Source organism: Setaria italica, chromosome I (assembly GCF_000263155.2).
Source record: "Setaria italica strain Yugu1 chromosome I, Setaria_italica_v2.0, whole genome shotgun sequence".
Classification (NCBI taxonomy): domain Eukaryota; kingdom Viridiplantae; phylum Streptophyta; class Magnoliopsida; order Poales; family Poaceae; genus Setaria; species Setaria italica.
Window position 1 is genome coordinate 10,796,682 of NC_028450.1, and position 14,985 is coordinate 10,811,666.

Here is a 14,985-nt window from a genome sequence, read left to right on the forward strand (position 1 = left end):
TTTTTCAACAGAAAATATTTTTCCTTTTCTCAGCTTTATATATTTTCCTTTAAAAACTCCTATTACTGCAACGTATCATCTCAAACTTTTTGACATCAGTATCAGTTCAAACTATCTAGTGCTTTTAAGAGTAATCTGTAATTACTAACGAAACTTATAAAATGGTTTCAAAAGTCCACGCTGTCCAGTGAAATTTCATCTCCACCACGAATCAAGCTAAGCAGAACATGAAAATTGAGCAGATGTTTTGCCACATGAACATGAAAAAATTATAGCGTGTTTTCTTCCCGCAAGAGCCGATCCATTTGTCGAAAGGTATGGACGAACCATGCCAGATGGAGTTAGCACGCTGTTGAACAGTTAAACAGTAATTGTATAATTGATTTGAGGTAGCTGTAGCACAGCTTCTTCCCATCCTGTACCCACCCTGCACGGATCTCCCTGCAGGACAAAGGCCTTGGCATGGAGGCCACACAGTTCTAGCCCTGCAAAATCCATCCATATTGCATCACATATTGATGGGGGCAGAAAGGGCACGACGACAATTTGGTTTCAACTTTTGACCCATAATAGCATCACATCGCAAGAAGAGCAAAACAGAGGGCTCCACAACTTTAGACCTCACTCTTATCATTTGCACATTTTGTCCTATCATAATTGAGAGCACGTCTCTATCTGTCTTCAGAGAGTCATCCCGAACGAGAGAAGGTCCAGCGAAAAAGAATTCAGTCTTCAAATGAACGATGTCAGATGATGACCATAGAACTAGGCAATAAAGTTGGGCAGAACTGTGCAAAGATGAGCTTGCCATCCATCCAAACTCAACTGTAACCGCACAGAGTTGTTCGGGTTAGAAGTTAAACTGTGGCCAAGACTCAGCAGGGCAACAGGCCCGTGGATTGCGCTATCACTGAGCCTGTCCGGGCCACCATTCTTCATTCTTTTTAGAAGTTAAAATGTGACCAGCTGGACCGCCAGAGCAAGGACGCAGTGAACTAATCTGAAAAGCAACATGGTTGCATCGTTCTGGTAGTTTCTGGACTGTAAAGAAGGCGAAGTAATGAATTATTATTGAACTGGACAAGTTTTAATCGTACAAGGATACTCTTCCTTCAGCAGAGCATTCCTTAGATTCCTGGCTCATCCTACAGGCCTGGGGGCTTCAGAAATGGGACGGGGAAGAGACTCTCCACATCGATTGGGGTGCCCACAACGTTATTTACAACCTCGTTCACAACAGTTGTCCCTTTCCACCCGTTGAACCAGGGGCCACCACCGATCTCCAGGGCAGCCATGTTGCTTGTGGCGTCGAGTATCAACTGCGAGGAAATCATTTAACGCATTGGTAATCTAGCGTATTAATCAGGCTGAAAAATACTCATCAAACTTTCCAGATGCAGTGCGTAAATGCCGATTATGGACATGTGAAAGAATGAAGTTAATTTGATCTTAAAGTGGTCAAAACGTGTATAAATTGCTTTCAACACCCGAACAAAGAGGAAAGGACAAAATGAAGAGCATGAAAGGTCATGCATAAGGGAAACAGGTGCCAGCAACTTCTGATAATGAAAGCATACCTTTCCCTTGCCACCATCATATTTCTTTTCCCACAATTGTAGCCTGAGATCTCCATAGAAGGTGTCTTTGCATGCTGGCGCCAGTCCAGCCTCCGTAGTAGGAGCTCGCAATGTACTGCCTGGTTCTGTAGTGGTTGCTTCTATTTCTACCTGCAAAAATATAAGGATGCATTTGTTAAGGAGCACAAGAAAGTGACATCAGAACTTGCAGAACATTAGGTTAGCAGTAACAGACAAAGCATGACGAGCTTAAAACTGCAATAGAGTCTTGCTATGAAGCTAAATTCTTCTCATTTGCAACAACTACAAATGCAAAAATGAGGCGAACTAGTTCATAGACAAGCAAAATTCACAGGATTGTATTATTGTGCAACAGTTACCAGATGAGTTTTGTTCTCGCCAGACATCTTCCAGCAGCCCCACAGTGCGATGTCCCAGCTTACTGTCCCAGTCCAAGGTACGAATTCAAAAAAATTTCCATCACAGTGTATTCCAATCTGCAGAATAAAAACGAGAGTCCTTATACATGATATATTGGATTTGCTTTTTAAGAAAGGTTATATATTGATGTAACGACCCAGCCCAGGAAAACAGCTAGTTAAGTTGGCCTCACACTCACTTGGCTAGCAGTATGGGACTATCCCATACATGCTACCTTTGGTGGAGTGGCCGCATGGCCATTTTGGCCCATGGGCCTCACAATTGATGCCTTCATGCGTACGCCTATTTCATTTAATACATGGAGGAGAAAATACTAAGTTACTAACCACTCAATATACTGACTAAATAGCAGTTTCTATAGTAACAGAGTAAATGAATAGGCTGATAAGTAATGACGAAATAGGTACAGCTACATTTGTTTGCAATAATTAAGGAAGACAATGTGATGCAGAAAATTTGTATATGCTGAACTCTGGATAAGAAGAGAAACATTTCAGACAAAAGTTCATACAGTCCATTGAAATAGTAAAACTTAAAGGAAACAATTAAACATATGCAATGACGGATCATCTTTAATCAGTACAAAGACAAACAGAACAGTTCTTGTTGGCAGAAGTGTAGAAAAGATCTGCTCGAAGTATGCAGACTTAAACCCAGATCCTTTTCTATCATATACTTTTGATTGCAAGCTATTCTGAGAAAATGACCATCAAGTCACCGGTATTCCAGATTAGTCCCTCAGGCAAAAGTTTCTCAATGGAGAATGGACAACATACTATCTAAGAAAAAAAGGTTAGTGGTTTTCAAAGTGAAACATTGACTACAAAGAAGTATTGGCATAATGTGCATCCTATCATTTATCTGTAAAATGTATATGTAAATGACTAGATTGATACGAATGAGCTAACTGTGCAATTGTCAGTACTACAAAGGGTCAGCATATCTCATATATGAATAGCTACTGCAGTATTTACAAGCTGAATCGACAGAGAAATTATAAGGAACAAACTGAATGAACTTATGATGGAACATTTTTCTTTTTCCCCCTTTGAGCTTATCTAACTATTTATCCCTGGTATCGAGTTGCATGCACCAACCAATTCAACCCAAAAGCTTAAGCTGATGAGGAAAGGTGGGCAATTCACTTATACTCCAACACTCCCCCTCATGTGCAGGCTCCATCAGGCCGCATACGTGGAAATTGGAGTGGGCTGCAATTATTTTATTTAATCGTGCCCGCCAGGATTCGAACTTGAGACCTCTGGCCCTGATATCATATTGAGTTGCATGCACCAACCAATTCAACCCAACCCAAAAGCTTAAGCTGATAGGGAAAGGTGGACAATTCATTTATACTCCAACACCTGGCAGCTGTAGCAGCAATATAGTAATCAACCAAAATATCCATGATACTTTATCACAGTTTTGTATGATATTTTATCAGAGCTTTGCAACATACATCATTGCTTCCAATAGTAGCAGACATCATACTTCCACAATCTCAAAATGCCCAGTAGATCCATGAATAATCTTCTTCACTAGATATCTATGTTTCACGCTCACATATGCTAACATGATGATTTTAATTTTTAAGGAACTTATTGTTATGGGCCTAGACATGGCCCAAGGACCTGCTGGCCCAGCCTTGATCCCGGGAGGCTTGAGGCACTGTGCACATGCTCTATAGTACAAATGCAGGTCCATGATCCTAATGCATGGTTACTTGCCCGTAAAGTTTGGTAATGTAATATTAGGTAGCATTCGGACTGTTCAAGATTGTAATAGATTGCTTAGGGGCCATTATCCTCGCTATATAAAGGGTGGCAGCCTATCAATGAAGGGCGAGCAGGAATTAAGGGTTAACTCCCTTCTGCCCTCATCTCTCTTTGCCACCACCTTCTCCCTCCTCTAGCCATTGCCCCTCTCTCACACACTCATGCGCAGACCTATGGCATGTGCTCTAGTCAGCTTCTCCATTGGCTGACGCCTCATCTCTCCCTCACCAATCCCCTCTCATCAATGCATGCCCTTAACACTACACTGTGCGAACCAGAAGCAGAAGGTCAATTTGAAAGCACAAAGTATCATAAACTGTACCAGTGAAGGACTCTCGTAGGTATCACCAAGTCCAATTTTCCTCAATCCACCAGCAGCAGTTAAAGAAACTTCACCAGAAGCGCCTGAGAAAACGTTGCACTGGATCTGAATAATGCAATGATTATTCAGTTAACTACATCGGTAATGCATGAGATTGTGCAACTGACAAAAAGTATAAAGAATATTAGTCTACTTCACAAGGAAAAGGAGTGAAAGGCCATAGCTTTTAGAATACATCAGGAAAGGTTAGGATCAATGATCATTTGGTATGTTTCGTCAATAACATTTTTTTACAGAAGATAATCCAATTATAGCAGACCAGAACCACAGCATACTTGCAAACTTCACTACATAGACCTGAATCTTATTGAGACCTAGAACACACAGGTCATTAAGTGACCTTATAACGATTAGAATTTAGAACCATCATGACTAGTGCCTGGCGTAAAAGACGAGTCCAAAAGGGCAATTTTCAGAAGAAGCTACAAGAATTTGCGGCAAATTCTACCTTGTAAATTATTGGACAGTAGAGTCATTATTCTATCTCAATTTACCACTAAACCAAGTTCAAAAATTATTGCTAATTTTTCAACCAAAATTATTGTATAAAAACATGTTTTCTTATCTGCAAATAATAAGATTGTATTTAATATTATAAGGCATTTATGGCATCAGAACTAACAGAAGATCAGAGGTCACAATGAATACAGATGACACACCCAATACCACTTTCTTGGGAAAGCTCCACCCCAGTTCTTTTCCGAGTAGGATGGAGCATTTTCAAATTCAAACCGTTCTCCATCCCATTCTATCCATCCTGAAAAGTCACATGTCACTGTTGTTGATACTATTCCAATTGATGGGAAGTTATTAAAGGAAATAAAAATACAGCATGTTGCAGATTATTTCAGAAATTTCTAGTTAAACGTGGTGGTCAAGGAAGCATTTATAAGATGCAAATAGCAGGAAACGAAGTGATTTTCCATAAGACACACCAAGCAAATAGTTCAAAACATATACCTGTATATATTGCAATTTTAATTCTTCTCTTAATTCTTGATCCAGAAGCACCACAGAAGAACATAAGAATAAACATGTATAATTCTTTAAGTGATCCATATGCTCTAAATGGATAGGAGGTATGGCCCTACTTACACATCAGTTGTCTGAGGTACACAGAGATGTTCACACAGAAAAAGAAATAGTAAAACACAGGGTACACCTCAAAATATAATTTGATTGTCATGAACTGCAGAAAATGGAGACAACCTGGGGGCCAAAGGAAATTCTTGACAGATACCTCAACTTCTTACAGGATTAAAGCTATGAATCAATTGGAGAGAAGTCATATGATGGAAAATAAGAACACATCTTTCACAAGCCAGGTTAAGAAGTAAAAGGATATGTACTTCTTAATCTGGCATGTGGACCAACTGCAGTCCAGTGTCCAGATATGTGCTAAATGCAAATAGGGTTCTTGCAAGCATTATTGAAAGGTAAAAGGATGGCACAAAACCATGTTATCAGAAATCCTTTCACATGCCAGGTTAAGAAGTACAAATCTTATAAACAGTGCCATTGTGATGTCGTAGTTTACGAAAGAAATGTTAACTCAGTAAATAGAGGGAGTGTGCACTCTACCATTAAAAACTTATAAACAGCATGTCAGTCAGTAACTCAATATCTTTATTTTTCTGAGTATGAAGACAAACCTGTGGACAAGCCACCAGCCATGCATATTTGCCAATGAGGTTCAAAGAAAGGAAAAGCTGCAAGCCAACCAGCTGTAGATAACTGCTTAGAATTGACATCACCCCATCCATAAACTGGACGAGTGCTGTACTCCCAACGAGCTGTTTGGACATTTGGCACATACTTTGACCTGTGAAGAAAAACTATCTCACAACAATAATAGAAAAGAAAATACCCGTCTAATATTTTACCCGACCTCTGTTTACTTGTAACAAAGTTAGTGTGTTTTGCTGAGCCACTGAACTATTACTGCAGGTAGTTTGGTAATTTTTGCATTGCAACATCAAGATCAAGAGAACAGAACTATTATAAATTTTAGGATATTGCTATAAAATATATGAATTAGCATTATTTTAATTTTCCTTGCACTTTGTAACACAATGTAGCCAAAGTTCCTCTAGAGAAAATTCCTATTGTTGTCTTGAAATGGGAGCATAGTTAAACTTCTAACTTCGGCAAAATATACAATTTTTAACAAGAGTAGCCACTATCACATACTAAAGGGTCAAAAAAATGTTAAGCAACTATTGTCGTAGTGGTAAGCAAGCAACCTAATAATAATAAAAGCGAATCTTATATAAGATGAGATATCACATGCCTTCCATTATCACGTATGAAACCCTGATGCCAGATTGGAGTGACTTGGAACCCTTCCAAAACACGCTTAGAGAACTCCTATAACCGTTAATTATTCAATGAGAATCCTTTACATGTTACAAAACTTTGAGAGAACAAAACAATGAACCAGCAGAAATATCAAATATCATGTACAAATAGGAGAATGGGAAAATACGCATTAATCGATCATTATTTATTATTAATTAAAGCCTAGTGATATGAAAAGGTAACAGCTATACAAATCAATGGTTCTAAAGAAAGTTTTTTTTGGATATTTAATTGACAGAATCAATACATATACTGGCAACGCATGTTCTCAAAAAGTATCTTCTCATAAGCAAGCAAAGCACTTATTTTCTGGAATGATTGAAAGACAAGAAAATGAATGAAGTTGAAGTGCGAATAAATCATATTCTCGTATGAAGAAGTTAACATTATACCAAAAAGAAGAAAGTAGACTAAATGTTTAAATCAGTACATATATCTACTACTATTAAAAATGAAGATGTTGCACTTAAGGAATTAGCAATTAAAGTATCATGGAAAAATATAATTATGAACAAATACTAAAGAAGCGGCAAGAAAATGATGTTTCCGCACCGTGTTCCCGAGATAAACAAGATATGAAGCAGCTGAGCTTATGTCATTCAATGTGTTTTCATAAGCCATAAAGCATGTACCTGAGGGGGGACCTCCCCTTGTGGGGGAATTGAGTCTTTATTGGGAATGAAAGTGTTTCCCAGCGCTAGTTCATGCCTACCTATGCAAACGTAGCTTATTAGTTGGGAATTAAGCAAACAGTGATGCATTACTAAAGTTCCAGGAGAGCAAGAAAAGCAACACTAACTGCTAACACAGAAAACTGAAGGAACTAACTTTTACATGAAGACCGGTTTGCCACTGTGATGGCTTTTAATATGCCATCTATTTTAGTTTGCAGTTATTAATCACTCCCTATGAAAAAAAGCACATTTTTTCCAAGAATGCATGCAGTTGACCTTATATTAATTGAAACAGCAATACAACAACTTGCAGACATATCACAAAAAACTGGGCTGCTACTCTCAACCCAGGAGGACCTTGGTCCACCGACCAGGTAGGTAGCCCTTAGTCATTACCATCAAGGTAATCATACAGCAAGAGATGGTAGTGTACTTTCAGAGGCATAATTTTCTTTGACATAGGTTTTCAACCCAGAGTAGTTTTTTGTCGCAAGAAAACACTCCCTCTGTTTCATAATATACATCCAATCCAAACATGGACAAACACAAGAGCACCAAACTTAAGAAAAGTTAATGAAAAAGATTGTACATCTCCCTATTGAAATCCATGCTACAATTGTTCGACATATTTTTCTCGATGAACAAAAATCGTGGAACAAAGCTTCCTAAAAAAATGGACAAATATTACCAAATGGAGGTTTAGCATTGCATAATTCTCACCATGTTTTACAGTATTTTTTTCTCAAATACAGCTTTTACAAAATATTCACATCAGAAGCCAGTGGTTTGCATTGTGGTTACTTTGCCAATGTCTAAAATGTCACTTTTATGTGACAGGAAGTAGTAATCAATATTCAATAAAAAAAAAGTCTTAGGCCATAGTAACTAACTGGGTTACGCACTGGAACACAGCAATCAGAAGTCCAAAGTGGCCCTAAGTTGTTTATCTGGAATGCATCATGGGATGTCCACAACTAGTATCATGAAGATTTCTGATTTTGTGGTGGCTAACCTGGGACATGGCTATGTTGTTGCAGGAATTGGACCATGGGACATTGAAATCTCATCTCTATCCAAGACACGGTTACAAATTTCACAAAAATAAGGCAACAACTAATTTGAATTTGGTGAAGTTCATTGCAAATTTGCAAGAACCTTCCATTCAGCACCTTTTTCTTCATGCCACAAATTTATGAGCCATGCCAATAAATTTTTAACTTGAGTTTTATCAGAATGATAAAAGTGTAAGACAAAACAGCAACGAAGCACAGAGAGGCTGAGAAAGAAGCTTACTTCCCCAAAAGTTGTTTGATTTCTCAGAGAACTGAAATATGTACTTATCATCTGCGCCAAGGATTTGTGCTCCCACCCCGGTAAAGCGTGGGCCGTGTACCAACTTGTCGAGATCACTCATCCCATCACGGAACAGCGGGTTCTCAACAGAGTACATGAAGCCAAAGCTTTGCCTGATCTCAGGTATGGACACCTTGAAGTACCATCCTTCAAAGAAAGGCCTGGAGGTGCCATCAAAGTGGTACCTGCAAAATTAATCAATCCACTATGCTTACGTACTCTTATCTCAGGCTCCCAGGTCTCGCCACTTGGCGCTACCAAGTAACAGCATACAGCACTGAAGATGATAAGGTAAGCGCCAAAAAAAATGCATTTCTGGCTGAAGACAGGGTAACAGATTATCAGCATTGTGGATAATCTCAGTGCTGTTCACTGGATGTGGATGGAGAATTGAGGCTCCGAATTGACCATTTGGACATAGTGATGCGAGGATGTATTATTGTATTCACAGCATCAGCCATCTAGAGCTGCATGTATTCACAGCATCAACCATCTAGAGCTGCATGCATTCGCAGCATCAACCATCTAGAACTGCATTTCCTCTATCATAAATCTGGGGCGAAGATATATATGTCTAGCACAACGTGGCCGTCGGACCCAATCGAAAAACTCTGCATGTGCGGGGCGGGCAGAAGGAGAGCTGCCTCCCCGCGCGCGCGCGCTCGTTCGGCCGCAATCATACCTCCCGGGCCGGACTCCGGCAGCAACAGCGAAAATCACAGCCCCGAGATGCGCGGCGCTTACCCGCTGTGCGGCGTCCGGAGCGGCCGATCCTGCGGCGTGGGCGCGTAGACGGGCGCCGCCGCCGCGGACGCCGCCGACGACGAGGAGGAGCGCGAGCCAGCGGAGGCCGAGGCCGCGCGCGCGGGGAGGCCGCCGCGGCGGGGGAGGCGGGCGCACCGCGGGTGCGCGACGCGGGTAGGCGGCGCCACGCCCGGCACGGCGGCGGCGGCGGCGACGGCGAGGCTCATGGGGGAGCAGTATGGGTATAGTCCAGCCCGTCGCGGTGCGCGGGCGGAGCGGCCACGGGGTTTTTTTTCTGTTGGGTTTTCGTTTTTGGCCGCTTCGTGCTCGTGCGTCGTGTCGCGCGGAAAGCGTGGCGCGGCCACGTGCTCCATTTGCCTGGAGTGGAATAGTGGATGGATGAGAGTGGACCGGCTCCGGTGCCTCCACGGCGGCTGCCTGCCGCGCACACAGTCACACACCCTCCCCGTGGCTCCTCCGCTGTGGGCTTCACTAGAATTGGTGGGATTGTAGCTTTTTTATAGGCCTAGCCAGTGTGGGCTCATGGCCCGGTATTATCAGCTGCTGGGCCAACCATTTGCATAGAGAGCTCAAATTTCTACCCTCGGTTGCACATCTATAGAAGTGCATAGAAACCTCCCATGCCCCTATAAAATTGAGCTGACCATAAACTTGTGCGAGGAGAAACAAATAAATAAAAATCATACCACGACAACTCATTTCTTCCCTCTAACTAAGGCCTTGATCCAAATGCTACAACTAAGGCCTTTTGTTTGCACCCCTCACCCCCAACCACCCATACTTCCAAAGCTCCTTGTTCACATATCTTCCCATTTGATATCGATGTCGTTTGCGTGCTAGCTCATCACATTCTACATATTGTAAGGATCGTAAGTCCATTTCTCTCTTCCTTTCTCATGCCCCTAATGTGTTATTGCTCATCATGGCGCCTGGTGCTTTTGGACCAATAATGTTTCTTCGTGTTCTCATGACTCCTCGCCCCCTACTCCTTAAGTAACAATTGGCTTTTGCCCTACGGATATTTGTTCGCTCGTTTCAAAATAGGAACGGCGATGGGGGACAGGGACCTGCGGAGGATGTATAGGAGATTGTGCCATTATTGTTTTTAAACCATGCTTCAACCTCACATTGTGTAATTTACGACTATATGAATATATACCCATGATACGGGGAAGCATGAATGGGGTGTGGGGGAGGGGCTAATGGAGCTAAACACCCACCATATCTATGGGTGCGTTTGGTTGGGCTGTGACTTTTGGAAAAGCTGCTGTGAGCTGTGGGCTGTGGAAAAGCAGCTGTGAGAAAGCAGCTGTGGGAAAAGCAGAAGACCGTTTGGTTAGAGGAGTTGTGAAACTGTAGGCTGTGTAAGAAATACCTGTAATGCCCCTAAAGGTCTGTGAGTGTGTTTATATGCAAATTGCTCGTAACAAAATAATGCGTTCACTAGTTCAAATGTAAACCACTATTTCAGGAAGAAAAAAAATAAATTTTATATGTTTTTCATCCATTAAAGTAATTGGTCCACATAAATAGAACTATCCATCAAAAGTTCTATACAAGGATGCCATCCCTCAACATTACTCTCCTCCTCTCGCACTAACCAAAGCATCAGCTATCCTAGTACGAATGGTATTCATGGTATCCTCATTCTCCACATCGTCACTATCATCTCCTTGTGTTTGTCTCATACCACATGTATGTTGTACCAAGTAATCCTCATCATCATCACATCTCTTGAACTCTTTATCACACAAATTGCTATCACGAATAAAATTATGCAATGCAAGACAAGCCATAATGATATGTTTCTGAGTACGAGATGAGAAACGTGGCGTGTCCTTCAAAATACGCCACTTCTGCTTTAAGACTCCAAAAGACCTTTCAATGACATTACGAAGAGATGAATGCAAGAAATTGAACATCTCGTACTTTCCTTGGGGAGGCCCCGAACGATGCTGAAATTCTGGTATATGATACGTGCTTCCTTTGAAAGGCGCAAGATACCCAATTCGGTTTGGGTAACCTGAGTCCACAAGATAATACTTTCCTACAAAACCAAGTTAGTAAGGTACATAATAATACAAGTATTGCTAATTTTATGAAGGAACCGTGTATACCTTTAGGAGGCACGGGGAATGAAGGAAAATTTGCCAATGCATGATTGAGGATACGTGTGTCATGTGCAGAACCCGACCACCCGGCAACCGCAAAGGTGAACCTCATGTCAAAGTCACAAATAGCTAGCACATTCTGAGATGTATATCCATGACGACACATGTGGTTAACCACTTCGTCCACTGGCACTACCACTTTAACATGTGAACAATCTATTGCTCCAATTGCATCTTTAAAGTATGGTCAAAAACGGTCCTCTCTCACCCTTTTATGCTCCGTAGAAAAAGTGGGATCTCTTGGTTTAATATTGTCCTTAGCTAACTTGCGCAAACACTTCAACACTTCGTGAAACTTCATGTGAACTGTCCAAAGTGACCGTGTAAAACGATTTTCAGCTTGTGAAAAAGATTGTGGTCCTCCGACGATCCACAAGAACATTGCCAATGACTCAGTAGACGAAACATTGTTGGTTGAGGTCAATCCGTAAGTAGAGACTAGCAAGTCATGAAGTTTATCGAAAATCTCGGTGCTCATCCGAAACATCTTATAAAAATACCTCGGGCGTGACATACACCTCATCACCCATTGAATTCCAGTTTCTGACGTTTTCCTATATTCAGCTTTATGCAAATACCACTCAGTATACAAGTTTCCCATTTCTCCCATGGCACCAGCATGTTGTGCAAGTTCAGCTAGCAGTAGTAGTCCTTTTTGTCCTCCTTTAGCTACATCTCCCAATCTATCATCCATCTACATAAGACATTAGTATATTAATAATTAAATACAACAACTTTCTTGACAATACTAAATGAAGAAGCTCAACATAACACAATAATAGATAAATAATGTTTCACATCTCCAAGCAAACTATGGTTCAACATAGGGTAACAAATTATGGTTCAACATAGGAAAATTCTTATCATATATGATAATAAAATAATCTGACAAACATGGAAACAAATCAGTGGCGCTTCATCATCTCCTTTTCTAGCTCCCTCTCAATCAAATCGAGCCTTCCTTTAGTTGTTTCTAGAGAGCTAAAGAGCTCCCTAAATTCAGGTTTAACAATTAGGGAGGCGGCTGTGTGCATTAGAGCAGTTCCTTCTTGCACCCCACATTCTTTCACCATCTTCATAGTCTCTGTAATGGTAGGAACTAGGTTGGTTGGAGGAGCTGATGATGCTTCAACACTTGTGGAGATCCTCTCTGCAGCATTTTCTATCTTCAAACAAGTGGTCTTGTACAAACGAAAGAATGGGCTCTTCTCATCCTTCTCTTCAACACCAATGGAGGTACCCTTACGTTTCCTTTTTCCTAGGTTCACTGTCATATCCTTCTGCTTAGGTTTTGCTACCTCATCCACCTCATCACTTGCCTCATCGGATGATATATCTCCAGGACAGGATGCAGAAGACCCACTTACATGTGTCTTGCCAAACAAGATATGCAGATAATCAAGGAACTTAGGTCCTTGTTTTCGAAACTTCACATGGTGGCATTTGATTCCTTTCTCACGATTGTTGCATCTCTACAATTAGAAAAAAAATTAATAAGGCACACCATAACGATGAATGGGAAGAATATAATTACAATGACAACATAGTTCTTACAGCAAGGTGTTCGTCCCACCATTCGTCTGAGCAGTCAATAGTTTGTTTTGCCTCATCCCATCCAAGACCAGTTGCACAATTTTTGAACTCCATAAATGTTGAGTACTCCTTTTTAAGAAGATCTAACTTGTTCTTCAATTTTTTTTTGTTCTCTTGTCACTGGATTTTTCTGCAAACTTTGAAACAACATTCTTCCAACCGGTAGTAGTAAAAATTCCCATCGGCCTATTCCCGGCTTCAATCTCTTCTTTGCAGGCATCAATCAAATGCCTTAAAAAAGCATCACCCCAATCCGCCTTATCACCCATTCTTCAGCCAACCAAAAATATTGTTTGATTCAATTCATATGACTAATGATAGATATTGTGACTTCAATAAATTGTAAGAATTGCATGTGAACAATTTTGAGCCACTACCATCCTAAAAAATATTAAATAGCTTAGATAAAATGAAACTGAGGTTGTAAACTCCTGGGGTTTCTATTTTCCTTCCACGAAAAGAAAGCTACCAGTTCAAACATTGATAAGAAGACCTACAATGCGTAAATAAAAAGCTACCAATTTGATTCGGTGAGCTCAGGAGCTACTTCATCATCATTACTGCCTGTCAAATCGTAAATAGGGCCATGTTTAGTTACTTCCAACTCCCAACTTTGACACTATGCAAAAAGAAGATTCCCCATCACATCAAACTTGCGGTACATGCATGGAGTACTAAATGTAGATGAAATTAAAAACTAATTGCACAGTTTTGTTGTACTTTGCGAGACGAATCTTTTGAGCCTAATTAGTCAATATTTGGACAATAATTCACAAATACAAACGAAACGCTACAGTGTGCTACAGTGCTGTAACAGTAATTTGGCACCTCCCAAATTCCCCAACTAAACACGGCCTAGAAAGTGCTGCTGTTCTACTAGCCATCAACGTCTACGGCAGCAGGGGCTACTTCATCATCATTACTGCCTATCATTGCTACTGATCTACTAGCCATCATTACTACCACGACAGCAACTATTACCATCGACAGATGAAATTGTCAATGAAATCGAGCCAAGTCCCAGCGACTCACCTTCAACGAGACGAACGTGAGAGCAGACGTGCAGAATACGACGGCCGTCGGCGGGCAGGCGCGGCGTCTGCAAGAACATGTACATACGAAATACGAGGCCGGAGGCGGACGGCCGGGTGCGGCGGCCAGGGGCGTGGTGTGGCGGGTGATCCAGGGGCGGTGACCGGATCAGGAGGCAGACTGGCGACTGGGGCGGCGGCCGGCGACCGGGGTCGGAGGGCCGGCGACCGGGACTCGGAGGGAGACGGTCCGCCAGGGGCGGCGCTGGAGAATACGGGAGGTGAACGGTTGACGGAAGACTTGGGCTAGAAATAGATCGGAAAAAAATGAACCGTTACCTTTCATAAAGAGTGGCAGGTGGGTAATTTTTTACCCCAAAAGCACCTCAAAGCAGGGGGGATGGTGCTTTTGCATTTGTACTACACCAAAAGCAGCTTTTGGGCAAAAGCATATAGAGCTTTTTTGCCTTTTGGTTGGCTTTTGGCTTTTACAAAAGCAAAAGCAGGTTCAAAAGCCCAACCAAAGACACCCTTTACATGTATTTTCACCATACGATGAATCAAATAAAATCTTGAAATTAGACCCATTCATAGTATATTTTGTACTATTTGTCCCTCATCACATTTTTTGGTTCCGCCCTGTCAGAATCCTTTACTTAACCCTATACATATAGATGAATATGACGCATACATGTTTAAACAATAGTTACAAGAACTCACCTTTCGTTCGATCCTTTTTGTCCCGGTTGATTTTGGACCGGGACGGGACTAAAGTGTCTTTAATCCCAAGTTAAAAATGAGGCACTGAAGGCCACCTCCGACGGGCTCTTTAGTCCCGGTTGTAATGGAGGGAATCGGGTGGGGC

At 41.5% G+C, this 14,985-nt stretch overlaps 1 protein-coding gene and 1 pseudogene across 1 annotated transcript; both read right to left on the reverse strand.

Moving 5' to 3' along the window:
- Positions 1 to 1,042: 1,042 nt before the first annotated feature.
- On the reverse strand, positions 1,043 to 9,599 carry LOC101764913 (probable tocopherol cyclase, chloroplastic). The gene is made up of 10 exons (XM_004952164.3): positions 9,305 to 9,599; positions 8,501 to 8,745; positions 7,166 to 7,245; positions 6,466 to 6,542; positions 5,828 to 5,997; positions 4,835 to 4,932; positions 4,116 to 4,220; positions 1,958 to 2,074; positions 1,578 to 1,727; positions 1,043 to 1,319 (listed from the first exon to the last, which is right to left on the reverse strand). Exons 1-10 carry the CDS (start codon positions 9,529 to 9,531, stop codon positions 1,146 to 1,148), a joined length of 1,443 nt encoding a protein of 480 aa, XP_004952221.1. The 5' UTR covers positions 9,532 to 9,599; the 3' UTR covers positions 1,043 to 1,145.
- A 2,583-nt stretch (positions 9,600 to 12,182) lies between these two features.
- On the reverse strand, positions 12,183 to 13,358 carry LOC101771666 (annotated as a pseudogene).
- Between the last annotated feature and the right edge of the window lie 1,627 nt (positions 13,359 to 14,985).